The sequence below is a fragment of the Rhipicephalus microplus genome, chromosome X, assembly GCF_043290135.1.
Source record: "Rhipicephalus microplus isolate Deutch F79 chromosome X, USDA_Rmic, whole genome shotgun sequence".
Lineage (NCBI taxonomy): Eukaryota > Metazoa > Arthropoda > Arachnida > Ixodida > Ixodidae > Rhipicephalus > Rhipicephalus microplus.
In genome coordinates, this window is record NC_134710.1 from 354490709 (window position 1) to 354507342 (window position 16634).

Consider the following 16634-nt stretch of genomic DNA (forward strand, 5'->3'; position numbering starts at 1 on the left):
AAGCTCTCAGTGGAGTGGACCCAAGTTCGGCAGGCGGGATCCGTGTAGCGAACTGAGACGCTACTCAAAAGTCCTCACAGGGGTGTTACCCAAATTTCCAGCCGAGGCTGAAGCACCAGTGTGGTTTGAGTCCGTGGAAAGTGCCCTAGAAGCGTACGAGGTACCAGGGGAGTTTTGGGGACGTTTAGTTTTCCCGTTGGTAGCGGAGAGAGTCCCGTTTTTGTCCACGCGGCTAAGCCCGACAGAGCGCAAAGATTACCAGGTAATCAAGCAAACGGTGCCGGACAAGCTCAGACTTTCAGCCGGGGAATATCTAAAAAGATTTTTCGGGTCAGGCAAGCGTGCGAACGAGGGGTGGAGATCTTTTTCAACACGTTTAGAGAGCTACCTCCACTTCTACCTTGAGGCAAGAGGGGTGTCGACATTCGAGGGCCTGGTCAAGCTTTTGGTGGCTGACCAATTAAAGAAAAATTGGCGGAGGAGGCCTTGCGATACGTCACACTCCAAGAAGGTAGAGCGTGGATGAGCGCCCCAGAGATATCCGCGTTGCTGCAAACGTTTGAAGAAGCACAGGGGACGAACAGCGCCGCGAGGCAGGCGAAGCAAATCGCGGCGGAGTCGAAAACCGCGAGCAGAGCTAGATCCGACGAAGAGACAATGAAGAGCCGCGGGGCTGGGAAAAACCGTATCGTGGAGGGGAAACCAAAGCCCAGGTCCTGCTACAGTTGTGGCAGCACAGGGCACCAGAAATGGAATTGCCCGCAGCGTCAGAAACAGCCGACGGAAGTGTTTCCGAACAGTAAAGAAGGCAGCTTAGCGGCGCGTGTTTCGATTGAAGGTCCCCCAGCCGCACACAATGATTTAATTCCAGTATCACTCGACTGCAAAGACAAACATATAGGAGCAATGTTGGACACAGGTGCGGAAATTACAGTAGTCCATGAGAGCATGGTCCCGTCAGAGTTGATGCAACCGCATGGGATGGTCAACCTGACTTCGGCGTTCGGGGAGAAAGTACAGGCCAAGCTCGCAGTTATTCCACTGACTATGTCGCGCGAGCGCGGAGATTTTTCCGACGTTAGGGAACCAGTCCCAGTGTTGTGCGCGTTAACGGACCGTCTAACGGCACGAACTGATTGCCTATTTTCCGAAGAAGCATGGAAACTACTACACGAGGAGAGCACCCTCGAAGGGGTAGCAAAGGGTACCTCAGAAGTGGGCGGCGCTCGGCCAGAGTTCGAAAGCGAGCCTCAGCACGCCGAGGCCGTATGGCGTCAGGACGAGGTGGACACTCGTGTAAAATTGGTAGAGCGACACGCGACCGAGGAGGTGTTGATCAGCGCGGTAACTCTAGCAAGCCGCAATGAAGGGGATCAGCGGGATGACAGCGTGTTGCATAACGAAGCCCCGAGAGTCGGCATGAAGGAGAAGTCCACGTCAGATGAGTTTCGCGAGAAACAACGGGGAGACCCGACTTTACAGGAAGCGTGGAGAGGAGCAGCGACAGGAAAAGGCAATATGCTAGTAATCGACGGGTTACTTTATCATAAGGATAAGGTGTTGGGGCGATCGGTAACGCAGCTGGTACTGCCGGAATGCCACAGAGGGAAAGTTTTGCAACTGGCGCATGAGTCAAGCTGGGCTGGGCATTTTGGTTGCCATAAAACATGCTCTAGGATCAAGTACAGTTTTTATTGGCCAGGCGTAGGAGACGACGTGCGACGACACTGCAACAGTTGTCATGGTTGCCAGGCGAGGGCAGACTGGCGTCGCGGGGACAGCGTCCCGATCGAACCCCTTACGAGACCAAGATATCCGTTTCAGCAGGTTAACGTGAACGTTATTGGACCGCTGGAGCCAGTATCAGGCCGGGGCCATAAGTACTGTTTATACGTCATCGACTTATGCACGCGCTGGCCCGAGGTGGTGTGTTTGCGTTTATTAAGCGCTAGGACAACCTGCGATGCACTGCTGGCAGTATTTAGCAGAACAGGCATACCCGAGGTTACAGCGTCTGACTGCGGCACTAACTTTACAGCGGCACTGACAAGAGAGTTTTTGTCGAAACTTGGTTGCTCCCCTCGATTTTCCACGCCGGGGCACCCTGAGAGCAATGGGGCTGTCGAGCGATGGAACAGGACCTTTAAGAACAGGCTATACCACACAATAGAGAAGGAGGGGAGGAATCGGGATCACTTTGTGCCTTTCTTGCTGTGGGGGTACAGGGAAGCCCCACACGATACGACCGGAGTAGCGCCTTTTGAGATGCTGTATGGGAGGCAACCAACGGGTTCGTTAAGTATACTTAAGAGGGCTTGGACGGAGGAAACTGCAGTTCCGGGAGAGTTGGGAGCGTCGCCAGCGGCGTACATGGAAGAATTACGAGGGCGGCTGAGGCGCGCGGCGCAGGTTGCGGAAATGGTCAGCTCGAAATCGCAAAACACCTACGCTGCGCAATTCAACAAAAGGGCGAAGGCAAAAGAGTTTAATGTCGGTGATTTGGTACTGGTGTTTGATGATCAACGACCAGGGAAAATGTTTCCGAAATAGGAAGGGCCAAGCAGTGTCACTGAGAGATACCGCGAGCATTCATACTTCGTGCAGATGCCAGCAGGTAACCGGAAACTGGTGCACGCGAATAAGCTACACCCATATCAGTCCAGGGTTATGTCGGCAGGAGTAATGTTCGAGGAGGACGGTGATTTCGGTGAAGTAGAGTGCGCCCCACAGCCAGAGGCAATGCGTAGTGAAGAAGTTTTTCCATCACGCGATATGGTAGTCCATTTAGTAGAATGGGAACGCGGGGTGATCTGCGAAGTGTTCGAGAGGCATGAGGAGCAGTTTGGCAGGAGGCCGACGGTAGCGGCAGTAAGGCCACACGAGATAAGGTTGCAAGACGGGTTTTTCTGCAGAAGCCCTCATCCGTACAGGGTACCCAAAAGCTTACAGACCGAGGTGGGGAGGCAGGTAGACGAGCTGCTCGAATTGGGGTTGATCTTTCCGTGCGAGAGCCCGTATGCCCATCCGCTGGTATGCGTTCCGAAGAAAGACGGCAGCATGCGACTCTGTGTCGATTTTCGGGCATTAAACGTGGGGACGGTGGCGGACGCCTACCCAATGGCCCTTCAGCAAGAACTCATAATGAGCGTAGGAAAAGCGAAGTACATAACACTGCTCGACCTGCGAAGAGGTTATTGGCAGGTACCACTCGAGTCTTCTTCGCGCCTGCTGACAGCGTTTGCGTGTCATCGCGGACAGTTTGCCTGGACGGTAATGCCCTTGGGGCTTAAAAACGCTGCTCAGACATTCCAGAGGGCAATGAACGAACTGCTAAGGCCACACAGTCGATACTGCTGTGCATACCTGGATGATATAGTCGTTTTTAGTGAAACGGTCGAAGAGCACGTGGAACACCTGGGGCAGGTGTTTGAGACCCTAAAGCGGGTTAACCTGAAGGTCAAGAGAGATAAGTGCCAGATAGCTCGTCCATCGATCCAGTATTTGGGACATGTGGTAGGCTCGGGACGGCATGCTCCTGACCCTGAGAAGCTTGCAGCGATCAAAGGTTTAAAGGCGCCGGAGACTAAAAGAGAACTACGCAGCGTACTGGGCCTGTGTGGCTACTACCGAAGCTATGTGAAAGATTACGCAGAGGTAGCGAGGCCCCTGACAGAGCTAACGGGGAAGCGAATCCCGAACCAAATTCCAGGGTCCGCGGAAGCTGAAAGGGCGTTTCAGCGGCTTAAGATCGCATTGTGTGAGGCAGCAGCATTATCGACCCCAGATCCCGAGAGGCCGTATTGGCGGTTTACAGACGCGTCCGCGGTCGCGGCTGGAGTCTGCCTGTCGCAACGTGCGGACGATGTTACCGAGATGCCGATCGCATTTGCGAGCCACAAGTTCTCTCCAACTCAAACGCGCTGGTCGACTATTGAGTGAGAGGCCTTTGCAGTCATCTGGGGTCTGAAAAGGTTTGATTTCTGGCTCTTCGGCGCACAGGTTACCGGGGTGTCAGACCACAACCCACTAGCTTTTCTCACCCAGGGCACTCTTCCTGGGGCTAAGCTTACCCGTTGGGCCTTGGCGCTTCAGCGGTATCATGTAGTGGGCAGCACAGGAAAGGCGTCGAGCATGGCAACGCAGATGCGCTTTCGAGGGTGCCTAATGAGTGCTGGGGAATCGGCAGTGGTGCTCCGGGGGTCGAGACACTAGAGGACTAGGCGCATGCTGGACACTCAAAAGTGACGTGCGCGAACCTGTGGACAATTGAACAGCACCACGCATTGAAAGGTCTATGTGCCTCAGTGAAGTGCATTGTTTCTCTTGTGTGTGTGTGTAGCATGCAGGAGTTATTGGTATTTTGGTTGAATTTGAACGGCACCATGTGCTGAAGGGTGTGTGTGTGTTTCAGTGAAGTATTTTTTGTGTATAGGTACGACTGTAAGCATGTAGAAGTTTGTTGTTGTTTTACTTGCCTGCTTTATAGATTGTACTTGTGTGCACAGTGACTTGGTGTCGGTTTTTTTCTTTTTTTTGCTATGTGGTGGCGTCCGTTTGGTGGGGCCTCAAGGGTTAAGCAGAGAAAATATTGCACGCGTTGCAGAAATGCCTCTGACGTTCAAGGAACTGCGAAGTATGGCCACAGGGTTGGGGACGTGCGGCGCCATACCTTTATGTTGTTATTCGCGCAGTTGCATTTGAGCACTTGCGTGAATCTTGGAAAAGGCGTGTAAGGTCTGGCGTCGCAGGCCACGGGAGCGAGTCTTCTCGGTCTCAAAAGGGCGCGCTTCCCAAAAAGCCTATTCTCGGGAGACGATAATCTCGGCGTAAGCACGCCCCTTCCGGCAAGAATACCGCAGTCAGTCGCCGCTTCTAGCAACCAGCTAAATGGTCCCCGGACTGCGGATTGCCGGCGGGTGACAGGAGGACAGTGCATAGCCACCCATCCGTCAGGAGTAGAGTCCGCGGGACGGCTGTCATGCTGGACAGTGTAGTCATCTCGCAGTAATACAGGAGGCCCGCAGCCAAACGGCGCCACCATTGTGTGCGTTCGCACAGTTCGCGGAACGTTGTGTGCAGGCCCGTCCTTTCATCTCTCCCTTTCCGACCGAGCAGTTGAGTGCGATAAGAAGAAAGCGAGAGGAGGGGACGGCAACAAGTGTGTTGTCTGTCCAATAAACGGACCAAATTGCTTTGGTTGGCCATGATGAGAATCGGGAGGGGCAACCGTGGTATTAAAACCTGGCTTCCGAGTGCTCGCAGGCTGGTTCTGGTCGCAGCAAAGAGTGCTCTGCACTATCGGCTCTGCCGAGGCAACATGCGACGGTTGCGACGGTCAAGTCTTGTAAATATGTACATATGTCTGTATATAAAGTCGAGTTATTGTAACGTTTGAAATGTGCTGGCCTCCATCCCCGAACAAGCCGCAGCAGCCACGACAAAACAGGACGGACACCGAGAAGCAAGCAACCTTCCACTGCCTTCTGTAGCTACAGCCGCTACGCAGCTGGGAGAGCTCTGCTCAAGGGAACAGAGGGAGTGGGTAGAAGGCTGAGTTTTACTGATCTAAAGAAGAAAAGAACTCTGCTCCTTGCAGGCAATCGAGGGCGTCATCGATTCTGGGCAGCGGATAAACAGCTCTTTAATTAAAATCAGTTGATCATGAACCCATTCATGCCGCTTTTTATTCACTCCGCAAGCACAAAATACCCTTCAGAAAACAATACGCCTCCATGACGAAGGTACTTATGAAACTATTAACGAAGCCGTGGCTTTATTTTTTACTTTATTGCAGTCAAGATTTCATGAACATTCCGTAGGTGGCAACTGATAGCGCTTCAAAAATAAACTAAGTGAACTAACAAACAGATTTATTGCAAACGACACTTTTCGTTCCTCCCAACAAAAGCCATGGTTCACGACAGCCCTAAAACGCTCGGAAAACACAAGAAAATGTTTTTATCCCACCGCCAAGAAACGTGAGTCCCCATGTGCATGGGATAATTATTATGAAGCAGAAAAGACCTTCCTGCACGCATTGCGTCAGGCCAAGCACGCATTTTACTATAACAACCTTCCAAAACCATTGGTTAATAAACCAAGGCAAGTTTGGAAAGTTATTTACTCTAGTATAACACACTATATACAAATAACAAACGAATCAAACGAAAACACTAACGCAGTCGACAACACCGAGGATTTCAACTCCGCCTTTGATAGTGTCCTTACAAACGAGTCAAATGCACTTCCCGCGTCATCATCACGTTGTATCTGTGTTCTGCAATACCATTTATCACTTTTAATGTACACAGGATTTGCACTACAACTAACAAAAAAAGTTGTCCTCTTCCTCAAGTATAGATGAGATTACCACAAAAATCTTGAAAAACACCAAGTGCATAACCGCAGCATATTTATCTTTGCTGCTCACCCAGCCTCTTTCCTTAAGCCTAATTCCAGATGACTGGAAAGTTGGGAAGGTCGTTGCAGTCCACAATACCGGTAACAAAACATTCCCTCTAATTTACCATCCGATCTCACTAACAACCGTTCCCTGCAAACGCATGAAATATGTCGTGTACTCTCTTGTCATAAGCTTTCTTTATTTCAACGACTATTTTCATACCTCTCAGCATGGATTCCGCAGAGGATACACTTGAGAAACACAGCTTGCCTTCTTTCTACATGACAATCAAGCTAATCCTAATATTATTACACAATGTGGTGTCATTTTACTGGACTTCCGCAGGGCCTTTGATAAGGTTTCCCCACCAGCACCTACTATTAAAACTAAGATAATTTAACTTGCATGTGGATGTGTTCAGGTGCATTAGTGAAGTTCTTAGTAACCGCTCCTAACTGGTAATTATAAATAATCACTTATCTAACTCAGTACTAGTAACATCTGGCGTTCATAAAGAATCTGTCTTTGACCCTTTACTATTTTTAATATATAACAACTCACCTTCGTACGTCTCTTAGAAAATTAAAATATTCGCGAATGATTGTGCCGTTTATCGCGCTATATATAACACCCAAAATCATATTGCCCTCCGAAAAGATCTAGATAACATAGCTACTTGGCGTGATGATTGGCTAATGAACCTAAATGCCAAAAAAATCCAAGTTATGTAATTTTCTCGTAGCACGAATTCCGCACGATTTCTTTACAAAATGAAAAACACACATCTAGAGAATGTACATTCTTATGAATATATAGGAAGCACTCTTTGCAGCGATCTGACCAGGCATGCTCATATTTCTAATATAGTATCATCAGTGAGCCGAACCCTAGGTTTTCTTGGACGTAATCTTCGTCAAGCCCCCGAAAGGTGAAGTTACTCGCTGATCAATCACTCGTAAGACCCGAACTGGAGTATGCATCGGCCATCTGGAACCCACACAGATCATATCTGATCGGTTCTCTTGAAGCTGTGCAGAACCGCGCTACTTAATTCATTCACTCAAGCTACTCATATAATATCAGGATTTAAGCACTCTTCTCAGAATCCGGTTTACCGCAGCTTTCTGATCGTCGCTGCACTTCGAGTTTTTCTCTTTTTGTTTAAATTCTTTTACAGCCCCCTAATCAAGCTCCCTACACTATTCCCGCTGCACACATCTCATCCGTAAGTCGAATGCCCGCGTGCCCGAACTGCTCACTTCTCTACCTCATTCATCGCTAGAACTGCCAAAGACTGCAACGGCCTTCCTGCTGACATTCCTGTCATTACCTGCCCATGCTTGTTCCAACAACGTGTAAATAATCAATATGACACTATTTAATACATAAATCACGTGAAAGTTTTGTTAGCCCACTCCTTATGTAATGTCTCCTCCGGGAGACCCTTAAGATAAATAAACTGAACCGAACCTACTCCAAGTTAAGATATTTTATTTTCAGCGTTTTGTTCACTTGTTTACTTTGCACTTTATAGGCATTACAAGTAACTGCGTGGTGCTTGTCGCTGACCTGTGGCTTGTGCTGCCTGTTCATGAAGATTGGTTGGTATCAGCAGCGGAACCCAACTACGGAGTCTGGGAAGCTGTTCGCTGCGTTCTTCGACCGCATTCTGTGGTCTCTGTGCGTGTCCTGGGTTACATTTGCCTGCTCGACGGCGAGAGGAGGCAAGTACATTTAAAGCTCGTATTGTACCCTGGTGGACAAACCATTGAAAAGGCGTTTGTTGAAATAAAAACCCTTGATCATATATGCACTGGATCACAGTACATGCTGGGTGACCTAAACAGCACAGTAAATTCAAGTCTGTCACATGTGTAGATTTTATCCTGAAGTATATGTTGAGCGAAAGCGTTAATTTCGTGTGCTGAGAATGGCCTTGTATACGGAGTTTGACGAGATGATGTGTGTTCGGCAGGTAGTAATGACGACCTGGGCAACCTAGAAAAGAAGCATATTTTGAGACTAGTGTGTTTACACAATCCACGGAATGTATTGCTATGGTGAGGGTCATTAAACTCTTTGTTAGTGATTGAGCGGAATAGCGATCACTTTGCGTGTTCCTGCAATTGACTTTCCAGCATGCTTCGAACACGCAAATCACTTGATATTCCCGTTCTCTTTTCATGAACTGCGTATACTATGGCGTGTGTTTTTATGTTAGGCCCGTTTTCTTTCAAGTGTTCCACAATGACAAACACTTGAACGAGCTGCGTCATAACTCAGCCACAACCGGCTGTTTTCACGCGTTGTATTTGCGAAAGTCCGCCAACACAGCGACCACAACTCTCACCTGAACAAGTGAGTGCTGCCGCGTACGTTACCGTGCATGTATTCACTCTCCTGGGATTGGTAAAACGCAGCACCGTCTTGAAAATTTTCGAAATGTTCGAATTATATTCAACGCGCGACTGCTTTCTGTGACCACTTCGGCTGGAAATGTAGGCATCTCGCAGCATGTGAAAGTGGATATGATCTACATGTGTGATACCAGAACAGTGCTGCAAAGAGAATCAACACTTCACATGCCAACTTAAATTCTGCTGAGCTATTTGAGTATTACGAAATAATTCCGTTGTTCAGTGATGTCTGAAAACTCTCAAAGTATGATCAACATTCAAGTTCTCAATTGGCTCTTGGATGAAGTTCCTCAAACCAATGAACCTAGTCCTCAAAGGGCTTTTGTTGTAGACGTCATAAGTTTGTGTCCCGCTTCCTTTGAATAAGAATACCATTGCGCTTTTTTTTTCTTGTGCAGAGCACTCGAGATTCCTGACTGCAGAAATGTTCAAAAAACAAAAGAAATATGTGGAGATGTTTCCTTGTGACTCGTTAAACAGTACCTTACCTCGACCTGAATACCTCTACTGTTGGTTGGAAATGTGTTGTACCTTACCTTGACCTGAATACCTCTACTATTGGTTGGAATTGTGTTGTGCTTCGTAACACTAAATACCTTAGAAAAAGCAAACAAGTACTTCAATGCTTCATACGCGACGTCCAATGACAGTCACAGCTCCTACGTCATATGTGCAAAACATAATTACATGTGAGAGCGAGATTGAATGCCGGCTGCAGCAGCTGCGTTTTTGATGGATGCGAAAATGCTGTAGGCCCGTGTGCTCAGATTTGGGTGCACGTTAGAGAACCCCAGGTGTTCATAATTCCGGAGCACTCCGCTACGGCATCTCTCATATACATATGGTGGTTTAGGGATGGTAAACCCCGCTTTCAATAATAAGAACTGCATCTTAGAATTGCACGCTTTAGGTACTCCGCACAAATGAAATAGTTGATAACTCAGCGTGTCAAAGTATGAAGCCAATTGCTCTCAAAATACAATTGCAAGGCATTTTTTTCTTGAAGCTCCTGATAAAATGACGCTTTTTTTTTTACTATGAAGCTACCATTAATGACAAGACGAGCTAAGGTGTTATGTAAACCTACAGCAATTAACATGGATATTTCTTGTTCTCTTTCTTATGCCTCACAACAGTGACAAATAGTGAAAGAAGAGGACGCGAAACCAAACTTTATCATTTCAAGTCACTCTATAAAAGTGACTTCATTTGCAAGTGCACGAGTTAGCTCTTTTGCGTGGTAAACAAACCAAGATCACAATTTTTTCGACTAATATTTAGAGATAATATTATTTAAATTACTAATTCCGAATATATTTGAAACTCTTATTCACTCGGAACGTCTTGCTGTTTCAAGTAGCACTAAATTTGCACAATAAGGTAACTTCCTGTTACTTTTATGTCGCATTTAAGGGAAAATGATGACATACTCTACTATCACAGGTACATACGAGACCAAACTATATATCTGTCTATAAATAGTTCTCTAGTTCCTATTTATTGAACTATCATGTGAAGAAAATATTTACTATTATTAACATTGAATTTCTGCTATTTGCGAGGCCTTCTTGTACTTCGTCTTAGCTTTTTTGCATGTGTATGTGTTCTCACTCAGCTTATTCTTTCTCATTCTGATACCATAATTCCTACTCTGATTGTAACTTTTTGTCGTAAAAATTTATGAAGGGTCTCTTTAGAGTTCCTCATCGTAACATTTTGTGCAGTTCATTGCAGCGAATCGACTGACATTCTTAAACTTAAAGTTAAGCAAAGTTTAATGTTTTAAAGCCCTTCTATTATTCAGTAAAGAAGAACATATATGTAATCGTTATTCATTATTGCGCACGCAGGCTGGCTGGACGCATTCCTGTCGTGGGACGCATTCGCACCTCTGAGTCGCCTGTCGTTTGGGGTCTACCTGGTTCACTCGCCATTTTTTCTTCTCACCTTCCACATCTCAAGAGAACGCATCTACTTCTCGCATTTCTTCATAGTAAGCCAAAATGCATTGTACATGTTCTTCTTTGGCTCGTGGAGCTACTCTATCGTCCTATAATTTCCTGTGTTGTTTTCTTTTACTCCGGGTGCTTGTTTTACGCTCAAAAAGAACCCAGCTGTTCCTTCAGCCGCAACAATGTTTTGATCAGTGGTGCGTTGAAGCTTCTATAGAAGTGTCATTTATAGCTTTTGTGCGCATATGATCTCGCGTCTACAAAGGGAGAGGGAAGCTTGTTACAGTGTGTAAAATATTACATCGTACGTATACACCTAGGGTTGACCGAAATTCCAGTAAAAAACGCTGCTTCCAAAAAAGCCACGCGATCCTTGCATCGCACTATAGCGTACACACGTTCACCAAGTGGCGAATACATAGAAATAGGAAAAAGAAGAAACCTTTAATGCATACTAAAGGCGTCTGTCCTGCGCTGCGCCCATTATGATGCATCTCGAGATAGATGCGTTGAAATGTTTAAATTCCTGCACAGTGCACGGCAGAAACACAATATATGCAACACGAATAAGAACACCACGATCCTTATCGCTAAGAAGCGCCTCTGAGGAAGTTTAAAATTACATTGGTAAACGATGAGAATGTGTAAACAGGGGTTGAGCTCGAGCAGACGTTTCGACAAACGGACCTGTCTTTTTCAAGGCTGCAACTACTTTGAAAGTACTTGATGTCTTGGAGAAGACAAGTCCACTTGTCGATAGTCCACTTGTCCATAGAATGCCTCCAGTACTACTCCTGTTTATAAATTTTCATTCCTAATTTCCATGTTTCAGCCCAAGACTCCAGCCTTTTTTCTTTGTTAAGCGAGATCCACAGTCGATGACTGTGAAGGTACAATTTATATGAACTAAGGCAGCGAAGGGTGTGCACCTTACTGAGCTAGGTAGATGCAAATGCTTAGCGAATTCGGCTTCATGGGCTTGCTCACAAATGCTTCAGTTCCCAAGTGTTACTTCTCATTGTCTAGACGCCTTAACTAACAGCGTTTCCATGTGCAGAATTGGCCTGGAAACTCATTTTCCTCCTTCGTTTCATCACCTTTTTATCTTGATTCAGAGTGGGTCTTTTGCTGCGCAGGTGACGCTCTTCTTCTCGGCTCTCGTGTGGTGCTTTTCACTCAGCTATCTGCTGTTCATCTCATGCGAGGCTCCCGTTGGACGAATCGACAAGCTGCTATTCAGTTCCCGCTCGCGAAAAGCGGATGTCACTGATGTTGCGAGCACAAATTCTTCCAACGGCCCCGAACCTACCTCTGTCATTCCGCACAAAAGCACCGACATCGTCTGCAGCGATTTTGGGCCACCGCAATGCGTGGCGTCGGAAAAGAACAAGGTTTGCATCATAATCAATGGTGACACTGTCTGTTACCATTTGTGAACTGTGGACAAGAAAGTGTGTAGGAGGTCAACGTACTGACGATCGAGCATTTGGAAAAGCCAAAGTGTAATTGAGAATTAAAGTTGACAGGACAGTTCAGAGTCCCTCTCCTAAAAGTTTGGAGGACTGGAGCCATAGGGAAATGTTTTCAGGATACCTACGAAAAGTTTTGCCGTAATTTTGTTGACTTTCCAGCATAGGAGCCACAACTATGTATAATCTTGTAAGCTATAAAGAACACTGGCCACTTGCAGGAGCCCTTTAGAAACAGAGGGGCAGTTCATACTCACGAAGTACGTATACATAATACCACATGTTGAGTAGATGTGGAGTAGGCTACTGCTTCTTATTTCATGAATAGCTGCTGCACACATATTTTATAATATATTCATGAATTGCTCAGAAAGTACGAACAAAAAAAAACGTTAACACGAAGTGATTGTCACTAAAACACAACAGTAAAACCAATAAGTGACCTTAAAAGAAGGTACTATCCAATGAAACATGACAAGAAAATATACATCTGGCAATATAGGCAGCAGTACAAATAGGAAACATTAATATGGTGGGAAAGAAAGGTTCTATACATCCGAATAATCATTTTACAAAACCACAATCCTCCAAAATGTTCATGATTGCTTCAAAGCGCACTTTCTGATCGCTCTCGTTTAGCAAGCAACCCATATGTTGTAAGAGAAAGTACTTCTCTAACGACAACGTTAAGTAGATAAATATAGGGTGACCTGCTTCAGTTAAGAATCAATATGCTCGAGATACGCATACTAATTCTGCCGATGGCATTGTAATTTGAACAGCCAGTGATCAAGCTCAACTGGAACTTGTTTAACTGGTTGAGTGGCGATGTCTTTCTTGAAATAACTAACCTGAAAGTAACTGACCTGAAACAGACTTTGCACAGCGCAATGAAAAACGAGGACCCAAGATAGGACACAACAGGGCCATGGCTCATGTTGGGTCTTAGCTTATATCCTTGTTTTTTTGCGCTATGAAAACATGTGAAATCCAAATCACGAACTATAGCGCAGGCAACAGTTGTATCATGACCTAAAATATTTTTTTTTCATCAGTGTGGTAATTTCCCAAGGTCTATACCATCCTAACTACCACCACCACCAAGAAAACAAGCCCTTGGCTCCTAGAGAACAGACGCAAAACAGCGTGTTGAAGGAAAATAAGCCATGTTTGTTTGCCTTCATTAACGATGTGAAGCAAAGGTGGGTGGTTGCGCTCCCAGTAGACAACACTAATGATTCTTTGACGACCGCATCTATACGTCATTCGTGCCAAAGGGGCCCGTTTATCAAAGCCGACATTTCTACACATAAGTGACGGCCTACTTCCTTCATCGCGATCGCGTGATCCCGACAGGCGTTGCTCACGCAAACGAAAACGAGGCCCGTAAAGCTATAGTGCAAGTTTTTTTCGTCATGATCTTATTTTTTATCATTTATTTATTGTGCTCAATGCGATGGGGATTTTCCCCTGAGAAACGGTCATTGCCAACAGATGAACGCACAAAAAAGGCGTGCACTTCGGAAAGGCGCCATGAATCCTGGGCTACAGAGCATATGACATAGGCACCAGATTGAATAGATGTGCCTTTCCGCACATTTAGCGTATTGAGAGCATAACTTCATTAAGCAGGCCAATTAAAATATAACAACCAATATTTTCTGCTTTGAGATGCACGTTAGCCTTTCCACGGTGCTCGTACAGACCCCATGGGTCATCAGGCGTATGATCTTACATCTATGTGAAGAATCAGTTTTGCGTGGCTTGGAAATTTGCCAACACGCTTAACAGTCAATCGATGGAGCTAATAAGTCATATCTAATCTTCTTGTTCATCGACAACTTGTACAAGTTCTCGATATAAATTCTACAAAAGAGTACGACGAATAAAGCAACTTGTCGAGACAGGCAAATGATATGTCGCAGAATCTCACGTGCGGTTTTCTTTGCTTCGCGTTTTCTTGCAAAAGAAGTCATGAACATTCAACTGAGGCATATATATTGTAATATAACTAATATTTGCATTTGTTAAAACTTTATCGATATCTATGCAGTGAGGCAAAGCGGGCGTTATCTATTTGGTATACTAATCACTCTTGAAAAAGGTAGTGCCACTTAACAACTTTTGAAGAGTAAGGTGTTGTCACAACATTCACTACCTAAGTAGTAAGTGCAGGTAATATACCACAGAGATTTACTACCTCAGAAGCATACCAGATGTGGTAAATGTCTGTAGTCTACTGTCTGCCGTAACTACTTGGGTAGTGATTATTGTGACAGCACCTTACTACCTCAAAAGTTGGTAAGTAGCAATGCCTTTATTTAAGAGTGATATTAGCCAAAGTTGATTTGCGCCACACTAACTCACCTTTTCTTTTTTTGGCGTAGAATCTCTGCACGTGTGTATATGATGGCATATAAAATTGTTTAGCTGTCTTCAGTAATTTGTAGAATTATTGATGAAGGAAAAACAAAGCCTACGCACTTAAAAAGCATGAGCATGCTTGCTAACACAAACCAGACAACGGGGTCATAAAACGTTCAGGTAACGTCCCAGGCTAAAAAAAACATAAACCTCTACCCGGTGGGATAGGTGAAGAAAATTTTCCTTCTCGAAGACGTCGCTCAAGACTAAAATATCACCTTTCCGCGAACGTGGGCCCTGCCCCCACAACGCACCACGCACTTTATTCCTTTGTGTTCTCTTTCGAAAGCATCACCAATGCGTCTGCGTGCACCACGCTGCAATTATACACCTTTGGCAGCGTGAAGTTATTCAATACTGTATCACACGGATATTACGCGTGCAAAGTTTAACCTGTATTGGTTTTTTCTCCTGTTTAAAGCAATGTTTCGTTACATATACAAGGTGTCCTGGTTAACCTGGACCAACCTTTAGAGAAAAGGATGTGTTTATCAATAGTTTGACCTGTTCCATATTAGTGGTGTAGTCGTGTGTACTTACAAGCTGTATTTTTTCATGACAAAATACTTTCGAAAAATAATTATATTTGCAAAACTTTTCTTGTTTTTGCTAGAATCTGTAAAGTATTGACATTATGTTGTAGCTCGCCCTAAATAACCCTTGAACCAAGCATTAATTTTTTGGCTGAAATCTGCTTGGCTGTTTCTTCAGCGAAAAAAAAACGCAAAAAAAAAACGTGAAATGTAAATTATGCGCGCTCTCACGCGCCAATTCTCGAGCGCTTTCAAGCGTTCTTTAATTGACACATCGCTGCGTTCGTTCGTCATCACTTTGCACGAGGCTTCACGCTCGAAGATAGGCACACCAGTAGCGTCTTTCGATTCACGTCTACCAAACAGCGTGATGCTCATCACAATAAATAACGCAGCCGTCTATCAACTAAAGAACACTAGGAAGCGGCACATCAGCGCGTGTCTATTTCATATATCGCATGTGTGGCGAGATTTTTTTTTCTATGATAAAACAACCCAGCAGACTTCAGCCTAATACAAATCCTTGATTTTGGGGTTATTTAGGGCGACCTACAGCATAATTTCAATATTTTATCGTTTCCGGCAAAAATGGAAAAAGTTGTAATTAAATTAGTATGAACTATTTAGAGATTAGTCGGAAAAACTACAGCTTGTAAGTACGCATTACTACCACTAATATGCAACAACTAAAATTTTGTTGAACGCATGCTTTTTTTAAATTTTCGTCCAAGTTAACTGGTACACTATGTACACCTTTTACAAATCGTCGTATGATTGTAATTATATAATAGGAAATACACACAAAGTGAAAAAAATACACATGAAAGTAGCTGGCTGACAGCTGCCACTGAATGGGGCACAACGCCTGCCTACTCATTCGGGGTGACGCCAGAGAGAGAAGAGTTGAAGATAGGAGGAAAAAGCAATTGATTGATATGTGGGGTTTAACGTCCCAAAACCACCATATGATTATGAGAGACGCCGTAGTGGAGGGCTCCGGAAATTTCGACCACCTGGGGTTCTTTAACGTGCACCCAAATCTGAGCACACGGGCATACAACAAGGAGGAAAAAAAAAACAAGAAGGAAGCTGCAGCGTAAGAATAAAAAAAAAGACACGTTCACAACAAAATATTACACATTCGAACACATAACGAAGCATATGTATCTTCATATGTAATTGTCAAAAGCTGTAAAAGTATAGCCCTATCCTAACGCTTCAAGCATGTAACCCAGACGTGTAGTCAAGCTACTAAATAGATACAGTTATATAGTTTCATCTCATATGCAAACACGTACATGGTCAGACGGGACAAAACGGCAAGAGGCCAGAGCTGCACGAAGAAAGCACGTCATTGAGCGTCTCGAAATTTCCCCAGCACCTACTTGCTTAAGAGACCTTGAGCGGTGTCGATCAGTGCAAATGGGACTGTGACA

At 45.2% G+C, this 16634-nt stretch overlaps 1 protein-coding gene across 1 annotated transcript in view; it reads left to right on the forward strand.

Moving 5' to 3' along the window:
* Positions 1-12324, forward strand: part of LOC119161989 (nose resistant to fluoxetine protein 6) — a 109488-nt gene extending 97164 nt beyond the window's left edge. The window contains exons 14-16 of the mRNA XM_037414477.2: positions 7938-8127; positions 10671-10813; positions 11909-12324. Of these exons, the coding sequence (XP_037270374.2) occupies positions 7938-8127; positions 10671-10813; positions 11909-12208 (633 nt within the window). The 3' untranslated portion in view covers positions 12209-12324. The remainder of the gene's footprint in view (positions 1-7937; positions 8128-10670; positions 10814-11908) is intronic.
* Positions 12325-16634: the final 4310 nt, after the last annotated feature.